This window comes from Ursus arctos, unplaced genomic scaffold (genome assembly GCF_023065955.2).
Source record: "Ursus arctos isolate Adak ecotype North America unplaced genomic scaffold, UrsArc2.0 scaffold_1, whole genome shotgun sequence".
Classification (NCBI taxonomy): domain Eukaryota; kingdom Metazoa; phylum Chordata; class Mammalia; order Carnivora; family Ursidae; genus Ursus; species Ursus arctos.
In genome coordinates this window covers 42,968,395-42,992,838 of record NW_026622763.1, presented here as the reverse complement: position 1 = coordinate 42,992,838, position 24,444 = coordinate 42,968,395, and the positions used below count along the sequence as shown (strand labels likewise).

General features: G+C 37.8%; 1 protein-coding gene across 1 annotated transcript in view; it reads left to right on the top strand.

The window, feature by feature from the left end:
* The window catches only part of FAP (fibroblast activation protein alpha), a 70,314-nt gene continuing 45,870 nt past the window's right edge, over positions 1 to 24,444 (top strand). The window contains exons 1-8 of the mRNA XM_026492676.4: positions 1 to 287; positions 617 to 701; positions 15,653 to 15,751; positions 16,675 to 16,769; positions 17,934 to 18,008; positions 19,498 to 19,550; positions 23,178 to 23,250; positions 23,928 to 24,048. Of these exons, the coding sequence (XP_026348461.2) occupies positions 282 to 287; positions 617 to 701; positions 15,653 to 15,751; positions 16,675 to 16,769; positions 17,934 to 18,008; positions 19,498 to 19,550; positions 23,178 to 23,250; positions 23,928 to 24,048 (607 nt within the window). The 5' untranslated portion in view covers positions 1 to 281. The remainder of the gene's footprint in view (positions 288 to 616; positions 702 to 15,652; positions 15,752 to 16,674; positions 16,770 to 17,933; positions 18,009 to 19,497; positions 19,551 to 23,177; positions 23,251 to 23,927; positions 24,049 to 24,444) is intronic.

Genomic DNA, 24,444 nt, shown 5'->3' with positions numbered 1-24,444 from the left:
GTTGGTGTAGAATTTACAAGGATGAGAAGGCTATAAAACCTCCCTTGAGCCACTCACAGTTCATTTCAAGGCCAAGAACGCCCCCAAAATCTGTTTCTAATTTTACAGAAATCTTTTGAAATTTGGCACGGTATTCAAAAGTCCGTGGAAAGAAAAAAACCTTGTCCTAGCTTCAGCTTCCAACTCCGAAGACAGACTTGCTTCTTTTCAACGGTTTTCACAGATCCGGTGACCCACGCTCTGAAGTCAGAATTAGCTAACTTTCAAAAACATCTGGAAAAATGAAGGTTAGTATATGCAGCCTCAGGTATTGCTAAAGAAGGAGGACTGGCTAAGTTGAGTTCGATCACAGTTTTCTATTGTTTAGAAGGTGAGGATTTGTACATAAGTATGTACTTCCTGGAGTGGGTTGGGATTGGGAGATTGTTCTAAATATACTGTAGAAACATTTGTCCTTGCAGAGCTGGGAGAATTCCAGCAATTATAGCCAGATCAGTGGAAAACAATCAGAGGCTTTGTGGGGAGGGAGAAATAGGATTTAGGTGTAAACAAAATCTTGCCATATCTACTATTTAACAGAAACTGTGTATATGTCAATTTTCTTTATTTTATGTAGACGTGGTTAAAAATTGTATTTGGAGTTGCCACCTCTGCTCTGCTTGCTTTATTGGTGATGTGCATTGTCTTACGTCCTTCAAGAGGTAAGAATTTTCTCTGATTCGCTCTATCTGCTTAGGATAGCTCGGAAAGTGCACTAATGCATGGGCACAAGCGAGTGAACATTTCCTGAGTGCTTATTTCCCAAAGTAAGTCTGTTATTTCTAAAAAGACATATAAGCTCACAGATACGTTGTTGAGCAACCAGAAATACTGAGGGATTTAAGGCACAAGTAGGAAGAGATTCCCAGTATTACTTCAGCAATAGAAAAACCTAAGCACTATTCCGTATCACCCCCACACCCCCCACGATATCTGCTAAATCGCAAGTTTGAACAGGCCTTTAGAGAAAATATTTTTAACTAACATTGCTTTTCATTATTGGATTGTCTTATGGAAAGTAAAGATAAGTAAGAATGGAAAAGTCAAAACAGAACCTATGGAGTTTTGTATTATGAGACTTCCCAAAAATGTAGGGAGGGAGTGGCAAATAGAGATCCCAGGGATAGCTACAGAAAAGGTGAAATTGCTGTTCTAGATGCAGTAGCAATGAAAAATCAGATTAGACTATTATCAAGCAAGCATTATATTTAGTGATAAATTGATCCTTTTAGAAGATTAACATTGATCTCAATTTGCTGTAAGACGGAAGATACCATGAACTGATATTGGGGCTAGTCTGAATTTGAATTAAGAATCTGTCCACAAATAATCCAGTGGTATTAGGGGAATAGGTTCTTATGAAACAGTTGATGAAGAGAAGCTCAAATTCTAAAACAGGAGAAAATTACAATAAAAACAGCTCTTATGCCTTGGGGTCTAGGGAAAGGGGGAAAGTTTGTACTAGTAAATGTTCAAAGCTTATGATAGCTAAAGTGGGAAATATTTTTGGTTACAGATTAACTGACAGTACAGGAAGACCAATGGTAAGCCTTTAGCTAAAAAATGATCTGTTGCTTTAAAAAATGAAATATAGAAAAATATGTTGAAAAATTCAAATGCTAGTGGGATTTTCACAGAATTACAAAATGGAGAAGTTAATCAATAAGATGAAAGCAGTGTTCTCCTATCTTCACTGTTAATCTTGAGTCCTTATTTCTGCTATCTGCTGGCATTTGATGACTCTTAGGCTGCTGAGATGTGTGTGGGCATCTGTATTTTTCATGGTTTATCAAGTTAAAATTATATTCAGACCAGCATCTCACCTCAATGGTTTCGGGCCATATTTCCCTCATACGAATGTCTGTCAGATGGCGGATTAAGTCCAATCGACCTATTGAATGCTAATCCATTCAAAATTAACTCCTTGTTTGGAAAGAAATTCATCAGTACTTGAAATTAACATTTTGCTTCTTCAAAAATCAGTGTTCTGAGAACAAAAGTGTGTGGAAATTATTGTGAGCTTACCCCATGTCCACAGGCAAGATTGGATTGCAATGGGCACTTTGGAACTTAAACCATAATTTTTAATGAGAAACATACTATAGTTACAGATTTATAAAAAGCATGTAAGTATACAACACATAGAAATCTGTGTAACTATATACAATCTCAATCCTTACTTTCCTCCCAAGGTTAGCCACGTATCTTATACACATAAATATATGTCATAAACCACATATATTATAGAATTCCTGTCATTTATAGCATAGTTTTCTGTTTCAACCAACAGGATTATTCTCAGGGCAAAGTAATTTCTTGAAAGAGTCAAATAATCAAATTAAACTTTAGATGAAATTTTATTACTCATTGAGCAACAGAAAAATCACAAAAAAAGCTGAGAACTGTATCTTTTCTATCTATAATATCATTCTCTATCTATTCTAAGTTGGCTGTGGAACTTGTCAGAATGCCACTTGAATAACTTGTACATGGGACTATTCATTGCCCCATTTCCTGAGCAGGACCAGGGCTGGAGCTCTCCTTCCCACACGTCTGTGTACAGGCAGCCCTGATGTGTGTCTGTTTCCATATTTTTCATGGTTTTTCAAGTTAAAATTGTTTTCAGACCAGTGTCTCACCTCAAAGGTTCTGGGCCATATTTCCCTCATACAAATATCTGTCAGAGAGCTGATTAAGTCCAATTGACCTATTGAATGCTAATCCATTCAAAATGGATCCTTCTGACCTCCTTCTCACCCCACTCCTTAATCATACCAGGTCCGGAGCTACACTCTCGCCTCTGCCCAGTGCCTGGTGAGTAAGGTACTAAAGCAGGAGAAGGGAAGGAGGAACAGAGGATTCAACGCCAAGTTAGCTTCCAGTTAGCCTTCTCACACTTCCTCAGAATTCCCATTACCTCACATTGGCCTTAGGTGCCCTCATATTCTTAGCCCAGGATTTCTGCGCCAGCATAAAAACAGTCTTCCTTTGAGAAACAAAGACCCACTTAAGAAACCCTGGTTCACTTTTTTATTTATTACTGAAGTAAATCCCACCAGTGACCTGCCCATCATTGTGTCAGTTGCCGGGGAAACAAAGGTGCAGTGGTCTAGATTTCCTTGTGAAAGGCAAGGTAAAAACCCACTATGGAGGCATGGCCATCACCACCAGAGGGGATTTCTGCCATTCCCCACCAGATCCCAGTGAAAGAAGGTGAGAGATGGACTTTTCCACACAGGGAGAAGGTCCCAGGAACACCGGCCTCAGTTCTAAAAGAGCTGTGGAGGCATTAGACAGGATTTTAGGAACAAATAGGAAAATGTAGTAGTGAAATGAAAATAATCCATTTAGATCACCCACATAATAATAAAAATAAGGGACAATTTTTTTGAAACTTCTAAAATTTCCCATTTTTATTTTCACTGAATGGGAAACACATATGGGTTTCTATCCCTTAGTCCCAGGCCATCCCCCTTGGCCTCAGCCCACCCCTGATCCATAGATGCCCTTTCTATTCTCCTGCCTCTATTCACCTTCTCTTTTCTTCTGAAGCATCACTCCACTTCCCCTGTGAAGATGCAACCAGGCCAAGAACAGAAATTAACCTCCACAACTTCCCCTCATTTTTGCCAACCCCAAAGACAAATGCACAGATCTTGTTTCAAGAGATTTCATGAGATAAATATAATCACACCAAAAACGGGAATTGGAAAGCGATAGACTTTCCAGAATTTCAAAAGTAAATTCTATATGGCCTTGCCTCACAATTTACCGTCTCTGAATTCCTGGACCTGAGTTTGTGAAATTTGTGTCTGAGGGGACAGGTAGGCACAAATGGCCCTCCCCTTGACTTCTCCTGAGTGTAGAGCTCCCCACATGATGATAAGCAAATGCTCCATAAATATTAGCTATTATCTTTCTACAATTTAACATAAAGTAGCTGCTGAAAGAATGACAGCTAGGATTTTGTTGTGGTCTTCATCCTAATGTACATAAAACACAGAGATGGCAAGTAAGCCCTACTGTGTGATGTATTCCCATTTCAGCAACGTTCTCAATTCTGAAAGTAGGGAGTCTTTACCCCTGGGTATCATTCCTGTTCCTAACCCCCACCTCCTTGGTTCAAAACCAAATATTTTTCAGGAAGTTTTGTGTGCAAGGCATTCATACAGGACATTAGCAGCTCTGACGCAAAAGCAAGAGAGAAAAAAGGGAGAAGATAAAGGAAGTTGGAGACGGGGGTAGAGGATAAAACTGAAGAAAAGAAAAAGAAGAGGGGGAATGCAATGGGGAGAAATTGGAAGTTCTCCTGGGCAGTGCCTCTAGTACCTCTCAGTGGAAGGAGAACCATTTAAGTCCAGCCTCAGATCTCCCTGAGATCCTTTGTCTACCTTTAAACAGTTTGCCTTTTACTGTTGTTTCGGGTTTGCGGTATTTTATACACATTCATATAGCTGCTAATTTTTAAAAGTCTGAAGACTTCACATAAAAATCTTAGATTTCTGACTCCTCTTTAAATATTAGATCAGGCAGCATTGGGTCCATGGTAATAGCTGAGCAGCTATCTTTAGCTGGGCGGTGCATTCTCCAGTGGGCCACAGACCCCACAACTTCGGTATGTTATTGTGCTCAAGATACCACATTCATTTACAAAATCTGCCTGATTTCTAGAAAAAGTTGGATTTTTTAAAAGGATTTTATTTATTTATTTGAAATAGAGAATGCGCGAGAGAAAGCACAAGCAGGGGGAGGGGCAAAGGGAGAGGGAGAAGCAGACTCCCCGCTGAGCAGGGAGCTTGCCCCCCCCCCCCCCGGGGGGGCTCAATCTCAGGACCCTGGGATCATGACCTGAGCCAAAGGCAGACACGTGACTGACTGAGCCACGCAGGTGCCCCGAAACAGTTGGATTTTTAACCCTTGGACTGGAAGAGGTATATGATTCCTCCCAGGATTAAAAATAACAATCTACTTGATATGAAAAGCCTGAAATAAACAACCTACAGTTATCCAAGATCCACAATGTCCAGTCTGCTGTGGCTCCTGACATGTCGACTGTTTGTCCAACAATTATTTGTTAAGCACCTTCCAATAACTGCCACTGGTGTAGGGCGGGAACGAGAAGGTCTCCATCCTTAGGAAAGAGCAGTCTGATCATAAGCAAGTAAACAAATACGTAAGGTATTTCGAATTCCTTAAAGTGTTACGTGGAACAGCTAGAGTGAGGGTTGTGTTAGGGCTCCAGGGCTGCCAGAACGGAATACCACAGACTGGCGGCTTCAACAGCTGACATTTATTTTCTCCCAGTTCTGGAGGCTGGAAGTCCAGGATCAGGGAGCAGACAGGTTTGGTTTCTTCCGAGGCTTCCCTCCTTCGCTTGCACATGGCCGCCTTCTTGCTGTGCCCCCACACGGCCTTTTCCCCATGCACACGTACTCCTAGTGCCTCTTCCTCTTCTGATAGGGACACCAGTTATACTGGATTCAGGCTCCATCTTTAGGATTTTTATGTGATCTTGATCACGTGCCTCCTTGAGGGCACTGTCTCCAAATATAGTCACACTGATGGTTAGAGTTTCAGTCTTTGAATTTGGGAGACACATTTCAGTCTGTAATGAAGCTCATCCATGAGGCCTCTCGGAGATGATATTTGAGCTGAGACCTTAAGGGCAGGAAGGACATAATCCTCAATGCAAGCTTAAATCCTCAATGCAGAGGAAAATGCAGGCACAAAGTCCCTGAGGCAGGAAAGTGAGTTCAAGGAACCCAAAAGAGAATGATAGCTGTGAGGTCAAGTTATGTAAACAAGTTAACACAGGAAAATGTGTACATCCATATGTATTTACGATTATACACACACAAATAAAAAATTTGTAACGATTATTTACTTAGCTAGGTAATGCCCTATACAATTCATTTTAGGAGGTATCTGAAACCAAGACAATTTAGATAGAACAGAAATCAATATTTTGCAAGAAGAAATATAATTTGGAATGTCTGCATGTTAGGCAGAAGTCCACTGTTGTTATTGTTATTATTATTATTACTACTATAATGTCAGTCATCATTTTTTGTAAAATAAGATACACGTGAGACAAAATCACCTTCAAAGGAGATGTGAATATGTTTTTAAGGCTTGAAATTTTCCCAGTATCAACATTCAGAACTGTGAAACAGACTCCCTCAAACATCTTAAGAGTTTTAAGCTTATTTTTTCACTGTTCTTTTGGAGGAAATCTGGGGAAGCCTGAAGGGTTGAAGAAAAGGTTCAGAAAGTTCATGGGTATAAAGGAGCTTTTGAGTTGAGTGTAAATAAATCAACTTTGCAGATAATATTTCCGTAATTCGCACTTGGATTTTAAAATCACAGATGAATCTTGGCAAACTTTCTCCAAGTTTTGCCAAATTCTAAATAATATAGAAAATAATCCCTGTCTTTGGATGAGTCCCATAATGCAGAGGAGTTTACCTGTCTCTGATTTCCAAAGCGAATTGTGTTACAACTTACACAAGAACATCTAGTCATACACACACCTTGAACAAAAAATTCTAAAGCACAAATCGGGGATGTGTAATCCGGGATAAAAGTTTTTAAGAAGCAGAGACAGGCAAAATGAGTTTTAAAATATATTGTAATAATTAACACAGTAGGCACAAATTGAAATGATCTTTCCATAAGATAATCAAGTACTAATCAGTCTTTTTAAAAATTTATTCCGTATTTATATGTAGAGCAAAGGACTTACTTTTCGTTTTAGTATCCTTGTGAAATAATAAAAACAGAATAACTTACGGCTGTTCCTAACCTTTATTTCTATTAATCATAAAAAGAATATGATTGTTTAGTACCTAAAGTTAATTTTTTCATACCGATTATGATTTTGTACTTGGTAGAAAAAGTGATGTGATAGAGCTAAATCTATAAAAGTCTTTTTTAAAAATATTTTATTTATTTATTTGAGAGAGAGAGAGAGAACATGAGCGTGAGGGGCAGCAGGAGAAGCAGACTCCCTCCTGAGCAGGAAGCCAGACATGGGGCTCAATCCCAGAACGCCAGGTTCATGACCTGAGCCAAAGGCAGACACTTCACTTACTGAGCCACCCAGGTGCCCCTAAATCTATAAAAGTCTTTAAAACAAAACATAGGAATGAATCTTCATGTTCTTGGATTAGTCAATGGTTTCTTAGATATGACCAAAAACACAAGCAGCAAAAGAAAAAGTACATACATTGAACTTCATTGAAATTTAATGCTTTGGGGTTACAAAGGATCCCATCAAGAAAGTGAAAAGACTACCCACAAAATGGGAAAAAAATATTTGCAAATCATATCTCCGATAAGGGACTTGCATCCAGAATATATAAAGAACTCTTAAAAATCAATAACAAAAAGGCAAATAACCGGGGCACTTGGGTGGCTCAGTCATTAAGAGTCTGCCTTCAGCTCAGGGTGTGATCCCAGAGTCCTGAGATCGAGCCCCACATCAGGCTCCCTGCTCCGCTGGGAGCCTGCTCTCCTACTCCCCCTGCTTGTGTTCCCTCTCTAGCTGGCTGTCTCTCTCTGTGTCAAATAAATAAAATCTTTTAAAAAAAGAAAAAGGCAAATAACCCAATTTTAAAGTGGACAAAGGATAGACATCCCCCCCAGAAAAGTATACAAATGACCAATAAGCACGTGAAAAGATACTTAACGTCATTAGTCATTAGGAAAATGTAAATCAAAACCTGAATGAAATACCAGGAATGAAGTTGTAGGTGAGCAATTAGGCATCCATTGTAGTCCACCTAGTGAGAAATGGCTTGGCCTTGGGGGTGCAGTAGAAATGGAGAAAAGCAGACAGAGTAGAGAGAGGTTTTGGAGACTGAGTTGTCAGGCTTGGGTGATTGACAAAGGCAGTAAGGAAAAAGGGAGGTCAAGGATAATTCCCAGGTATTTGAGTTGAGGAACTCTATGGATGATAGTGCCATTAACTTAGAGAAGTCTGGAGGGACAGCATGGAATTATTCTTAGCTTTCAACATATTGATTTTGAAATCCCCGAGAGATGTGCAAGCAGAGATGTTAAGGAGGAGGTTGAATAAACAGGTCTGGAATCCAGAAAAGAATTCCAGTGAGGGTCAGGTGTGGCAGCGATGGTGGAGGTAAGTCAGCCCAAGGATATGTAATAGAAATCCTGGGAGAATGAAATGTCTGAGGAAAGTTCTTCCTCAGACCCCAGGGAACACCAGTATGAGCCACACCAAAATCTAAAGTAGAGACTAGAGGAAGCTGAGCTGGCAAAGGAGACTGAGTGAGCCTTCAAAAATAGACAAAGTTTGTTTTCACCTTCAGGGTCACCCAAATGACGTCTACTGTTGCGGTTCTTATGCATTACGTTGACCATATCTGCTGATCTTCAAAGCTTTAGAGATCATGGGAAAAAAACGCCCTAATAAAAATAACATAGCACGACAATCACATAATCCACAAATGGACTTTAAAAAACCTGACAATTCCTTTGACTTAACATTGTACAGTGTTATTTGTAGAGAGAACCATGGAAAATTGCTTTCAGAAACTGGGAGCTACTATGTTTTTCAGTGACCTCTTTGCTTTGACGAAGCTCAAATTGCCTCATTTTCTCTTAACCTGCATTTTGAGGTATAATTATTCTAGCCTCTTGTGTGTTGCTTCGTTCTTCACCTTATTTCTGTGTTTGTTTTGTTCTGTTGTTGTTTTGACGTGCGCTTTTGCTTTAAATCACAGCAGAGTAATAAAATGCCAGCCTCTAAGATCAGATGGGGTGGATTTAAACCCCATCTCTGTTATATATTAGGCAAGTGACTTTGCTTCTCTGATTTCCATTTCCTAATCTGTAAAATGGTGTTAATAATAGTACTCATGTCAAAGAGTTGCTGTGAGTATTTAACGGGACCAACGCGTGCAGTGTGCTTGTTACTTATAAGAACTTAGTAAATTATTACTGGTTTAAAGATGCCTCAAATCTATTTTTTTTCGGAGTTGTCAGCCTTTGCTGGAGTATAATATTAGTTTGTAAATAACATCTCACACCCTAGTATTTTCTACTCTTGCCCTTGAGGCGCTCACTCCGCGCGATGTGATGACTGGAAGTGATGCCTCCTCCCAGACGGCACCTCTGCAGAGCGCCCAGAAGCATGGGTGTGGTGTGCCTGGGAGCTCTGGTCACTTTCCTTGAGGTGGCTCATAAGCATCGCTTCCCAATCAAGTTCGAGAGTGAGAACAAAATGGCCTGCCGGCTATTTGTGTGCCCACTTAATAAACCATATTTTCTCATTTAGTGTACGATGAATATTAGAGCTAACATCAGATGCCTCCGCTCCGACACTGACTCTCAATTTTTCAGGACTGGAAAATTAAATGGCAGAAATAAAAACAGAATCCTAATAATGAATACACCAAGTTTTAAGAAAGAATTAGGAAAATAGTGAATCACTACTTATGAATCATTTCTGTGAATTGTAATTTCTTGGATTTGTAATTGAAATAATTTTCAGCTTTGCTTTAAGAAGTTGAAAATGCAAATAAAGTACTGTTAATTCGAGTGTTTAAGCAGTGTATGAGTAACTTGTGCTAAAGATGGGCCAAACCGAATTTAAGGGCACTATCAGGAATTAAGTGTTGATCAAGTGAGTGTCAGTTACGTATAGAAGAGAGATATGCTTTCAGAATTCTTTTGTGCTTCTGTTTAATTATTTAAAGTTTAAAAATTATGGATGTCAAAAGTAAACTTCCAAAATAATCAGAAGATTGTATTTCAAAATTAAAACATTATTTGGAAAAGGGCATGCAAATCTATTTATTCATTCAATAACTCTTAGTGGAATATTTTTCAAGTGACTGGAACTTCTTTAGTGTGATCGATGCCATGGAGTGACACTTTATACTGATTTGCATGTACACACACACACACACACACACACACACAGAGGAAACAATGACCTCCATGCTTTCCCTGCAATCTTCCTTTAATCCAATCTGGGGCAGAATCAGTCTCCTTACCTTTTCTTCATTCTTCAAGGATCAGCAGAGGAAAAGTACCTAAACAAGTGTCCATTTGGACAAAGCCTCAAAACAATGAGCAAGAGGACTGAATAGGGGCATAGATGTTAAGGAAGACCATTAACATTCCTTTCAAGCCATGATCAACACTTGGTTATAGGGTATCTGTGTCTATGAGGTATGGATTTCTATGCAAGCCAGCCTCACCCACGCACAAGGAGTTTATAGGCAAGGAGCGATTCCACTGATAGGCACAGGAGCTCACTGAATCAAGTAGACTCAGTGAAATCACTAAATTGCAGATTCATAACTGAGGGGCTTGGTAAAAATAAAAACTACCAGGGCCCCAAGGCCTAGAGATTCCAAATCAATAGGTTTGAGATAAATATTAGGAATCTGTTTTTCAAAAAAACAGTCAATTTGGAGGAATCCAGGTGACTCCAAAGACTAAATTTTTATACATTCTGTAAATGAAGACATGTCCAGGTAGAAGAGTGTTTACATGAAATTCACAACATGGTCAAGAAGGTAAAGAGTAAAGGCAGGCATATTTTTGTGGGAGAATTAATGACAGTAAGTTAACATAAAATCTGTTCAGTTGATTTATTTCTTCATTCAACAAATACTTATCATGCTCCCACTCTATGCCAAGTGCCGTCCTGGCTACTGGGCACATAATAGTGAGAAAAATCAAATACAGACTGCTATCATGGGTGAAGACCTATGCTTTATACAACTCGCATGAATATAGAGATGAAAACAGTTCATGTACAATAAATTTAGGTAAGTATTGAGACAGCAATAAGCCAATGGCATTTTCATAGAGCCCAATGGAAGGTCATTTCTGTTGGTAGCTGATACAGGGGTTAACACTGATAGTGTAGTGAAACATAATTATGGTTATGGTCTTTCTAGATGTACAAAGAACCAAAGCTTGGATTAGAAATTCTGAGTAAACTTCATGTTTCATAACTCATAATATGTGACCTAATGCGGCTTCTCAGAACAGATACATTACTCCATTGCATTTATGAACATGTGGTCATTTTCAGGAGAAAGTAAAGAATACCTAATTTAAATTCTTCCCATTTGATTTGGTATTGCACTGATCCCAGCCTGGCTCTGGCAAAATCACACCTTTCGAGCCCTGGCTACCCCACACGCGACGTTAAGAACAGTTGCCTACCCTAAATCTGTGATATGAACCTTACTTATTTCCACATCAATATAACTAGCTCCTCTGGATATGTTTTCTGTGCATCCACTCATCACTTCTTGGGTGCTGGTGGGGCTTATTATCCTTATAATAATTAGTAGTATAATTAATACAAGTTTAAAAATGCTTTTCAGATATTTTGAGTCATAATAGGACATATGCTAAGTTCTATAAATAGATTATTGGCATTTCTAGCTACTATGCACCCATTTAAAATAAATGACTAACTAGGAAATAATATTAAATACACTTTAATGTAACTTTCCGGGTAATCTGAATTCGAAGTGCTAACAGAGTAAATAACAAATCCCTAAAATCTTTTTGAGAAATCTGACAAGGATCAGCATGATTGTTCATGATATGAAAAGGAAAATGAGTAGGCATTCTCAAAATAATTTGAAACTCTTAATTTTTATAAATTTTATTTATCCATATATGTGATATTAGTACTAACTCTGTTTATGATTATAATTGTGCTATTTCAGTAGTGGAGCTATAAAGTGACCAAAATTTTCAAGCACAACTGATGAATTTCATTATGGTAACATGAAAGTGAACATTAATTATATACGCTACCAGTCTAATTTGAAACTGCATTTCCCGTACTGTGGTTTTTTAAATTATTTTTTAAAAAGATTTTATTTATTTATCTGACAGAGAGAGAGAGAACACCCACAAGCAAGGGGAGCAGGAGGCAGAGGGAGAGGGAGAAGCAGGCTCCCCACTGAGCAGGGAGCCTGCCGCAGGGCTCAATCCCAGGACCCTGCAATCATGACGTGAGCTGAAGGCAAATGCTTAACCGACTAAGCCATCCAGGAACCCCCCTTACTGTGATTTTAGTAGATATTTAAAAACAAAACAGTTCCAGCGGTCAGATTAGTTTGGGAATCTCTGATCAAGAATATTTATTTGGTAGGAGGTTGGGCAAAATGGGTGAAAGGGAGTGGGAGATACAGGCTTCCAGTTATAGAATGAATAAGTCACAGGAGCAAAAGGCCCAGCATAAGGAACGTAGTGATATTGTAATAGCCATGTATGGGGACAGATGGTAGCTACGCTTGTGGTGAACATAGCATAATGAATGTACAAACTTGTTGAATCACTAGGTTGTACACCTGAAACTAATGTCAACCATACTCAGATTTTTTAAAAAGGAAAAAATACAGAAAGAATACTATAAGTTATGATAATAACAAAAGCTAAATTTATTCACTGATTACCATGTGCCAAGCATAGAGCTAAATGTTTCATTTCAATTAGCTTGCTTAATTTAACCTTCTATAGAAATGAAGATTAACTGCTATGAATTTCTCAGTTAAGCATAATTGCAAGTAGGGAAAATTATATGCAAGGATATTTAAAAAGGAAAATCTATTATGTAACTCATTAGCCATAATCTAAGCATAACTTATGCTAGACAAAAAAGTAAATAAATAAAAACAAATAAGTAAATCACCAAGCTTATATTTATTTATTGAATTAAAATCAAAAATGTTTTCTAAAAAGCAATTATCTAGGAGGGGTTTTTTTTTGGCATTCACAATAAAGGGATTCACTAAATCGAAATTTTTTTTCATCTATATGTTCAGGATTATGTAGATATAAATTAAATGTATCTCAAAAAGGAAAGTAATTTCCACCGCAAATAGTGTTAGAATTTCCCCTTAGCTATATTAGAAACAGATTGCAATTTACTTTTAGGAGAGCTAAGTAAAATTTAATTAAAATACTTCACAAGTATTCTAGTGTTATTGTAGTAAAATGGTCTTTTATTCATTGAATAGCAATTATAAAATCAGTGGTATAGGGGCACCTGGGTGGCTCAGTCATTAAGCGTCTGCCTTCAGCTCAGGGCGTGATCCCTGGGTCCTGGGGTTGAGCCCTGCATCAGGCTCCCTGTTCCACGGGAAGCCTGCTGCTTCCTCTCCCACTCCCGCTGCTTGTGTTCCCTCTCTCGCTGGCCGTCTCTCTCTGTCAAATAAATAAACAAAAAATCTTTAAATAAATAAATAAAATAAAATCAGTGGTATAAATCTTACACAAGACCATTTAATTAAATAGAAGAACTTTTATTATGAATAATTGTATGGCTCGTACAACCTTACTTAGAATTCAAAGAGAATATAAGAAGACAAACATCCTAAAAAACAGAAAAACTTAGTGTTATTATTTAGTGTCTAGTTGCAAAGGGGTTCACCAGCCACCTGCGTTCTTGTAGCCACCAGAATAATTTTTAGTAAATGAAGAAAATAATTCAGGGTCCTAATTAAGCATATGGAGCATACATACATCAGTGTGAATCAGTTAAAATAGCAGAAGATGCTATTATCCAGTTGGTCAATTAACTCTTATCACATGGCTGTACATTTATGTAATTATAAGCTTATAGAGCATGTTGCGTCTTGAATTTCCAAAGCCAGTGTGGTGGGACTGGAAGTATTATCACCATTTTCTAGTCCAGTCCTTTATACTGTTACAGGTGGGTAAGCTGTGATGCCAGGGATTGACTTACCAAAGCCCTACAGGATATTAGTAGTAGAATGATCCTGTAAAAAAGAGAGGATTAATCTCATCCAACCATCCATCCATTCATCCATCCACCCATGCTTCATTTCATGTATTCATTCATCCAACAAGCATTAATTAAATGCCTATTATGTTCTAGATACTAGGGATGTGATGGTGAGCAAAACTAGACACGGTCTCTGGCCTTACAGTGACTATTTTGAGAATACAGTGGAAGGTGGAGAAATATAAATAAAATAATCACTCAAATACATACAAGGTGACAAATCAAGGCAAATGCTTTTTTAAAAAAGAACATGGCCTGTGGTAATGTATAACAAGGGAAACAGATCTAAACCGGGGTCAGAAGGGGTTTCCCAGAGAAGTGAACTTTATATTAAGCATTAGGGTCTGAATAGAAGCAATGAGAGGGGAGAAGGTGGAAAAAGGAGCAGAAGCCCTGGAGAAAGAAATAAGTATCTGAAAAACAGAAAACCCAGTATGTTTGGAGTCTAAAAAGTAACGAGAGAGAGGCAAGAAGGGACAGGAGGGCCATCCCGGACAGGCTAGGGCCTACAGTTCAGACGAACCTGTTTGGTCGTTATCCCACGAGTTATGGGAAGCTAGGAGAGAGTTTAGCAGGAGGAAGAAGTTATAGTTCTCATCTTCGACAGTTTTATTTTTGCATGGGCACATACCAGATTCACAAATGCTATTCAAGGTTGAGGACATTTTTCTAAGTTTTGGTTCTGTAAGGGATGGCCTGGAGAAGGGGTAGGGTGGGAGGGATGGAGAATGGCAATATGGATGTGAAGGAGGATTGGAAGTTGGTTGCCATACTACCCATCTGGCGTATCTGACTGTTTCGGAGCTCTATAATGAATGTGTTCTGAGAATAGAGTCATGTTTGAAAAACACAATTGTTTCGGAGGATCCAAATATAGGTGAAATTTGCTTGTGGTTGGTGAGTTACCTTAGGTGAGGTTTGATATGGCAAACCTCTACTTCCAGAATTTTTACGATCATCTGCATAGATGATGTTGCTTTTGTGGGTTTTTTTTTTTTTTTTCTGGCCCACTTTATCTTTAAAAAAGGCCCAGTCAGGATAAGAAATTATCTAGGTTCATTGATGTCTCCTCTCTTGAGAGGTCTGAAGGTAAGGATTTGGGCTGATGGCTTCTGACCAAAGGGGATGCTAAAATATGCTGCAGCTACACCAGGAGTAATCCAAGCCAAGCATCGGGGACAAAACACAATAAACTGCTTGAAACACTAGGTTTTTAGGCTAGTCTGCAATCCCAGCTTTGCAAGGTTTAGAGTTGTGCGATCATCATCTTATCTTTTTTTAAAAATCTCTGACAACTCCGCACTGCCTGAATAGCATCCTGGCTGCTCAGCACGGCCCTCCCGGCCACCCTCATAGTCCTCTCAGGCAAGCAAACTGGCCCTCTAGGCCTTCATTAGCCTATCAAGGAAATAATACTCACAGATCTTAAGACAGGACTTAAGCCAAGTGTTTAGCAATGGCAAGTCTTTTCTTTTTTCTTTTTTCTTTTCTTTTCTTCTTTTCTTTTCTTTGTGTTTTTGAGAAAGAGAGAGAGAGCATGCACATGCAAGGGGGGAGGGGCAGAGAAAGAGAGACAGAATCTTATGTAGGCTTCACACTCAGCATAGAGCCTCACCTGGGGCTTGATCCCAGGACCCTGAGATCATGAACTGAGAAGAAACCAAGAGTCGGTAGTTCAACCCAGTGAGCCACCCAGGTGCCCCAGCAGGTCTTTTCATGACATGAGACAGAACAGAGGAGAGACAGGCTCAGGATTTATTTAATTTATTAATCATCTTTTTTGTAATAATGTTTCCATTTCTCCCAAAGTTCATGACTCTGAAGGAAGTACAACAAGAGCACTCACACTGAAGGATATTTTAAATGGAACATTTACCTACAAAACATTTTTCCCAAACTGGATTTCAGGTAAATGAATTATTTCTTTACCTTTTGAGGCTTTAAAAAATGTGTGTGTGTTTTTATTTATTTTTTTACTTTTAGTGCCAACATCTTTCTATGGTAACTGAAGCCATATCAATTGAAATGGAAAGAAAGAACAATTATTCAGATAAGTCAAATGGCCACCAAAGCACCTTTGACAGAACCATTTGGACTGCATTTACCCAATAGTAATGATGCCGGTTAGAGTTTCAACAAGAGAGTGACAGCTGAGAGTGCATTGTTAGAATAATCTGAAAAATGGGAGATATGCACCTATTCAGGAGAGATCATAAGAATTTTACCAAAAGAGAAATTCCATTGTCAATCTGGATAATCTGAGAAATGGACAAATCCCACCCTGACAAAAAAATATTTCCCGGGCCATAAAACTGATGTTTTCACATAAGTTTCAAAAATAGGAAGTTGCCAAAGGAGTCTAATCAAACAAATAATAAGGTGAACTGAGATGTTTATGACATTATAGTTTATATCTAAGGACAACTAAACAAATATGAATATTTTAATTTTTAATAAAATGCACATCAAATGGGTTTTAAACTAAATCAAACACAGCCCAAATGTAATGTATTTTTTTTGCTGCAAAACAAACATACCATTTTAAACTAGTTTATCTTCTTTGTAACACAGAGAAAATTTTATTCCCAAGCACCCCGGACTGGTCATATTGGGGCAGCTACTACTACATATGGCATTTTTGTGGAGAGTAGAAAAGAGCATCCTGTTCTCCCTTCCACTGTCGACTTATTATTTTAAATCTGACAAAGCACCATCCTGGACAGGGAAGAAAAACAAAGTCAATCTATGAAATAAGAGAGGTTTCTCTTTCTTATAAATGTATTTCCTATTAAGGGAGATCATTTCAAGTTTGTTTTCCTTCTTGTTTAAAGGACAAGAATATCTTCATCAGTCTACAGATAATGATATAGTATATTACAATATTGAAACAGGAGACTCATATACCATTTTGAGTAATGCCACCATGGTATGTATCCGGCAACATCTTCCTCCCCAAAACTTCGCCATCTCTTCACTGATCAAGGCCGAGTCCAAAATCTCCGCACTTGATCTGGACCCAATCTGCCTTCTTGGCTCCATCTCCCACTAAATTCTCAAATTCTCTCTTCTAGTCACACTAGACAACTTGTCCTTGCCTCCTCTCAATCGCCTAGCATCTTTCTTTCTCTGTGGACAAAGTGTAGCAAGAAACAAGACTCAGGGACGCCTGGGTAGCGCAGTCATTAGGCGTCTGCCTTCGGCTCAGGGCGTGATCCCGGCGTTATGGGATCGAGTCCCACATCGGGCTCCTCCGCTACGAGCCTGCTTCTTCCTCTCCCACTCCCCCTGCTTGTGTTCCCTCTCTCGCTGGCTGTCTATCTCTGTCAAATAAATAAATAAAAAATCTTAAAAAAAAAAAAGAAAGAAAAGAAAAGAAACAAAAGTCAAGAACTCAGTCCTTACATGAGGCAAACCGAGGCTCTAGGTTCTGTCAACTCCCTAGTTATGGAAAGCTACATAAGGTTCCTCACTACACCAGCCACGGTGTGCCTCATTTTCTCTCTCTAAAGAGTAGGAAGAATAATCCCTCTCTGGGTTACTATAAGAGGTAAGTGATGCAACATCTGAATGTGGTAGGACGGCGCCTAACACGGAATACGCGCTCAAGAAACAAGAGCTATGAAATGTAGGTGCATGCTGTTCTGTCTCCCGAGCTCTCAAGCCTCCTGCTTTCTCCGCCCTCAAAAGCCTGCTAACATTTTAAGATCAAGCTAAGATGATACTGTCCTCCTTTGCACAATCAATGATCCGCTCATTTGGATTTAAACACTTCTTTTTTCTTATGCTTTTACAATGCTATATTTATATCTCTTTAATAGAACTTTCTAATCTGCAATACATTGTTTTCAAGTTTAACATGTTAAGCTTCTAGAAATCACGGAATATGTCCTATTTATCACATCTTCTTCCCATAGTGTTTAATAAATTTCTTTGTATACAGTAAGTACCATGTAAACATTTTTAAAAATTGCATTGAAAGCATATGTATGTAGGAGTATATCAGTTGTATGATATCCTTTTAGAACTACACATTTACATGGCTCTGGGTATTTTTTTGTCTGTATTCTAATCAACTTCTTTATAATTCCAGAAAAGCGTGAATGCTTCAAATTATGGCTTATCACCTGATCGGCAATTTGCATATCTAGAAAGTGATTATTCAAAGGTATGGACAATTTAATTTGGGTATATCTGTCTATATCTCTTACTAATCTGCAGTTTGGCTTATAAAAGTAAGAGGAAGCAAGAATATATTTTTATGTCTAAATAGTCAAGAAGTTAATGTGGGTTCTCGATGAATCCCCAAAACATAACTAAAACATATACAAATAATTTAGAATTTTGTGTACTTGTCTGGTTATCATCCAGTAGTAGAAACTACTGTCTTCTGTGGGGGAGGGGGACTGCATTTCGAGGCACCGATATTTATCAGAAATGGGAGAATTATACTTGTATTTCTAAAGCTATTTGACTTCATAAATCGTTAGTTAATTCTTACATGTTTTAACCTCATGAAAGTTTATTATTATTGAAAATGGGAAAATCAAGGTGTCGCTTTTTTAACTCACTTGCTCAAGTAAGATAATATACAGGCAGTGATAGACCAGGGTTTAAATCTGTGGTTCAAAAGCCTGGAGTAGAAGTATCCCACCAAACCATAACCATTTACCCTTACTTAATTTCCCGAACCTGAATGAAGTTGTAGAGGGAAGTTAATTATCTTGTATTTTTCTACTTACATAACTTCAAGATAATTATTTTTTTTTTGCAAGAAGGCAAAAGAATTTGTTATCAAATTAAACTTCTAATAATTACCTTTAGATAGACAACCTTTTAACTGCCATTTTTCATATCCTATCTGAGATGTAAAACTCTCTTAATATACAGAATGAATAGTTAATCTTTCCTCTCCCCTGCTGTTCTGTCTGCTGATTATTTTCCAATGGACCAAGTTCGGGTCACTAGCAGTCTTTAGGAAGACATGTTTCAACCAGTCAGAGTTTCTTTGCCAAGAGTTTGAAAGCTCTTTTAAGAAACAAAAAAATAATACTTGTATTACTCACCCACCACAGAACAACTATACTTAATGAGAAAAAGAGCAGTTTTTTTTTTTTTCAGGAGGAATTATAAGCTACATATCTTCTATTTATTTTCTAATTTCTATTATTTTTAAAAAACATTACCTTTGAACAAGGCAAACATTTTGTAACAAAACTCTGTGTTGAATAAAATTCGTTACCTAATTTTAGAGGGTATCATTGTCATGAACTCAGGTGTAGGGTAACCCTTATGGCCATGGAGATCATAGTGGTTTCACTTCAATCAAGGTAAAGCATAAAGGGAAAATTCTTAGGAGAGAGTGTGTCAAAGAAAAGCTTTTTATATTAAGAAATGTCTTCGGATATGCTTTTTATGGAGTGAGGGTTGAATCACTGCTGAGATTAGTTCTGGAACTTAGACAAACAGCACAAAAGTCCACAGTAAGACTCTTTAAACGAAGACTCTTTTGGAATTGAAACATATCCTTCCTAGTGCCTTGTGAAAATTGTCCTTTTATAATTCTGACACTTGAGTTGAACGATTTGTGATTATACATTATTAACATAAGCTTTTTAAGAATCGTAATTTGTCATCGTCTGTCTTCTTTCTGACAGCTTTGGAGATACTCTTACACAGCAACATATCACATCTACGACCTCAATAATGGGTAAAATTTCATGATTGCATGTCTATTTATTCATACTACTTACATCTACTATAGTTTTTCATTCCAAATTCTGATTTGAGGTTAAGACTACATTGTCTTGTTACTGATCTTTGTTTCTTACTTCTTTAAGTGTATGTGTACCCATAAAACTTAAGAAATTGAAGGAAATACTGTTAAGGAGTATTTAGCTCTTTTTATTTGACTAATATTTTGTAACTTTACACACAGTGCAGTTTTATTTTCCCTACTTTAGACACCAAATTATAAACATACCATTTATGGAAGTAAACATATGTACTGAAAGTACAAACCCAGGCGTGGGGATGATACGCTACTTTCAGGAGAGTAGATACTTCATGGGAAGGAAGCAGGAGGGAAGGAGATACAATATTTGTTGCACCTGAATACATACTCCATTGATTGTCTTTAGATTAATTGTTCTTGAAATTGCAAAATGTAAGTATTTCTTAAATTTAGGTTGTAGATTGTCATCTATTACATTATTTTCTTTTTTTATTTGTAATGTTTAACTATTTGAAATATTTGCAATTTAAAAGAAAAAAAAAAGGAGTGAGTAGGTAGGCAAAAGACCTAGTGGAAGAATTCCTGGTGGAAGGAATAACATGTAAAGACCCGAAGGGAAGGGAGAGCATGGAGTGTTCCAGAAACTCAAAGTAGGTCAGTTGAGTTGAAATTGGAGAAGGGCGTGCTGACTAGTGAGAGGTGGCATGAGGTGGGGAAGGAGACGGGGCCAGGAAGCAGGAGCCAAATAATAATGAGGAAACCATTAAGAAGAGTTTAGATGTCGTTCTGATGACAATAGGGAATCACTGAAGGGTTTTAAATGGTAAATGACATGATCAGATTTATACTTTAGAAAAATCACTCTGACTAAGTATGGACAATGAATTGGTTTAGTTACTCATCTTAATGTGATATCTTATTGCTGTTATATAAAAGGGAAAAATAATTATATGGCTTGAAGAGGTATTGAAAAATTTTATGGTCTATTTCCTCTTTTGTTCAGCAAGAGCACAAAAATTCAAAAAAAAATATCTACTTGTTTTAAATGTTCAGAAAAGAATAGCTCTGATCTTTTTTTTTTTTAAAGATTTTATTTATTTATTCAACAGAGAGAGAGACAGCCAGCGAGAGAGGGAACACAAGCAGGGGGAGTGGGAGAGGAAGAAGCAGGCTCATAGCGGAAGAGCCTGACGTGGGGCTCGATCCCAGAATTCCGGGATCACGCCCTGAGCCAAAGGCAGACGCTTAACCACTGTGCCACCCAGGCACCCCAGAATAGCTCTGATCTTAAACTGTCAAATTGAAAAAAAGGAACTCTACATAAAGTAGAATCTTACCTAATGTAGTCTGAGCCCTTCTCTTGTCTGTATCCACATCATCACCAAATTCAAAAAGTATTTATTGAACACCTACTATGTGAAAAGCATATATAGGAGAGAGACACATGAACTCAAGGCACTAACCCTACTCTCAAGAAAACTTGAAACTAGTGAAGTAAAAACCTTACTCTTTCAACACAATTTCTTAAGGCTTTAAACATTTCCTTATTTTTCTTTTAATCATTTTGAAATTCTCCACGTCCTATCCATGTTGAGGTTCAACAAATAAAACAGCATTGCAAAAGAAGATGACGACACTAATATTTTAATTATGGCTTGTATAAGCTTTATGGCCTAGAATCATTTTAAATATTTAGCTTTTGTGCAGTGAATTTAGTCATACCACTGTTTACTTTCTTTCTTTCTTTCTTTCCTTTTTTCTTTCTTCCTTTCTTTTCTGCACAACTATCTAATTTCCAGATTGTTGTGTTGTTTGTTTTTTTTTTTTTTTTGGTCAGGTAAATATAGCATAATTTAGGAAGTGAGGGATGACAAATATGTTGAGATTCAAGGCAAGACCAAATACCACTAATTCCAAGTTTTCTATGTGCTTCTGAAGAGTCTATAAAAATCTACCACAGAGCAAGTGAAGATACTTCTGGTTTCAAGCATGGGAAGGAGTACTGAGGAGATGACAGCCTTTGTAAGCAGCCTCCTCCACTTTCTCTCATAGTGTTAGTTATTTAGAAAACAGAAAATGGCAGCTGTGGTGACTTGCCAGTCTTGAAGAGACTGTGTACTGAGATTTTCAGCTTGGTGCTGTCTGCATGCTTGGATAGATGACTCCACAGCATATGGAAACCTAAGACAGTGTTACAATGTCAAGGTAGCGTGAACCCTGGCTTGACACAGAACTGTACCCAGGTGAAGAAGGTTTTCTTTTCCGGATCATTCCTTTGCCTGTGCCCTCATGTCTTTTAATATACTCTGGCCCTTCCTGGCACCTGCTGCTCATAAACCATCCTCTGGCAGGCAGGATTCTCACTGCAGCACCGGTGGCCTCTCTCTTCCAGGGGCATTACTCCTTCCCCCATCAAAACTGACCTGCCCATGTTCCCTCATGGTTTGCTAGGCCTCTGGCTCCGTGACTGAAGAAGTTACATCAAAGGAATGTGTGTTACAAGCCTTTGCATGTGTCCAAACTTTAAAAGGATGAGAAAAGTAGAAATGTCAGGCATATGTTAGATCCAGGTTAAAGTTAGTTATTGGAGGGGGAGGCCAAAGAGTCTTTCTTCAGGGTCCTCAATTTATACATTGGAGGCAGATCTGGTTTTGTGTCTCTACAAAAACATTCTTAACAAAACCATTGATGCAATCTTCAAGAAGATAATAGGCAAAACTTAAGCACGGCAGCCTATGACTCTTTAGCACTTGTAAAAATCTGAGCACATTCTTGCTGAAGAACTACAAAAGCTCCACAGTGCGAGTTAGTCAATTGAGTATTTACAGGGCGACTCTAGGAATCAAAGTGAGATTTTGGGCCAATAAGATATTTGAGATTTCCCCATGGGTGGAGAACTTTGCAAGCTTAAGGCATACTGCCCAGTGTATGATCTGTTTTTCAGTTTAGCTTGAGATCAGATGTTCCTTTCCTTTTCTGATTTCAAGTCAGATCCCTGGGGAGATTGTCAAATGGCATCTTATTTTCAAAATTTGAAATGCATATGCATTCACAGAGATGGGGGTTGTAAATGAGAATGTGGAAGAGTACATATTAAACTTCAGCACAATTATAGCATTTGAGAGCTGGAAGGCACTTCATCGACCATCTCAGCCTGATGTGTACAGATTTTACAGTCCTGAGGGTTAAGAGACTTGAGTTTAGTTAGGGGTCTGCCAAGAACCAGTGATGTGATTTTAAAAAGTCATATCCCTCGAACCTCACGTTCCTTTTTTATAAAACGAGGGGGTTCCATTAGATAATTTCTAGAAACAGTCCCACTTTCACAGCCTATAAATCTTTAATAAATCTTTAATTCACCTCAATATAGACGTCAGAAAACTGAGACCCGGAGAAGTTATGTGACTTAAGTAACTAGTAAAGAACCCCAACTACTACTCAATGTGTCTAGTGCCATTGCTACCACCTTCTTTCTGTTAGGTTTCAAGAAGCAGGGGATGATCCGTCATTGTTATTGTTTACTTTTTTCTGTTTACAGAGATGTTTTTTTCATTGAACAGCAAGGTTTATTATTATTTTTTCTTTCTTTTTTTTTCCTTCTAGAGAGTTTATAAGAAGAAATGAGCTTCCTCGTCCAATTCAGTATTTATGCTGGTCGCCTGTTGGGAGTAAATTAGTAAGTGTTTAAATTATAGAAGTGTTTAATCATTTAAATAAAAGAGGAGCCATTTGATTTTGGCCTTTGTTAAATTTCCCTGCCTGAAAGGAAAAAAAAAAAATTCATGACTATTTTAGTGGTTAAAAACGGGAAGAGTTTTGATAAATTGAAACTCATCTGAGAATTCCGCAAAATCTCAAGCTCATGGATAGACTTCTTTAAATATCGCAGTCAAAAACTTTATCCTCATACTCAGCCAGAATGCGTTGTGCCAGAAAGCTGAGGAAAAATATGGTTTTCACAAGTTTCCCAGACTAGCTTCAGACAACATGAAATTTTGTCCAAGCTCTTATTTAAGGACTCTAAATAAAGATTAGATCTGGCTAGCTATTAATATTCAAAGATTTATTTGACTTTCTGTTAATATACACAATTATTTATTTGGGTAATAAAACTACAAATACAATAGTAGACTCTATGCTTTATTTGATACAGACTTCAAAAATCATAATTGTTGTTAATGTGAGTTGGTTGGTTTTTTGACCTATTAAAACGATATTTTCGTTGTGAGTCTTTTTTGCATCTGGATTACCACTCATTTTGCAGGTATTAGGTAAATAGTTCATACAAATTTACAGACTTCATTGTATTTCTTATGGAATTCTCCTTATTAACTAACTTACCACCACTTCTAGGCATATGTCTATCAAAACAATATCTATTTGAAACAAAGACCAGAAGACCCACCTTTTCAAATAACATATAATGGAAAAGAAAATAAAATATTCAATGGAATCCCAGACTGGGTGTATGAAGGTAAGCTGTATTCTTTTTCTACTGTTGCTGTTTTAGGCTTTTAATTAAAAATAATTGCATATATTTAGTAAAATGGAGATGAGTGGTATGTTACTGAGATGAATGGTGGCATTTCTGAAAGCTGTTATCAGGTTAGGAACAGGGTGAGCCTGTTCTGAAAGAGCAAAATCTAATAATCGGCCTGGGAGAGTTTATTTTCATAAGCATTATAAAGTGGTAGTAATAATTTATATTTCAAGAGTATATGGTCTTTAGATGCTATGTTAGTACATTTCCTCAGGTTTCTTTTTTCTTGAGAAATAAGCTTCTTCCAAAACGAAACAGCAATCTACGTAATTTTGCAGGGAAATATTCCTAGGTTTTGATGCTTTCGTGAATTGTGTCCTCTCTCTAGGT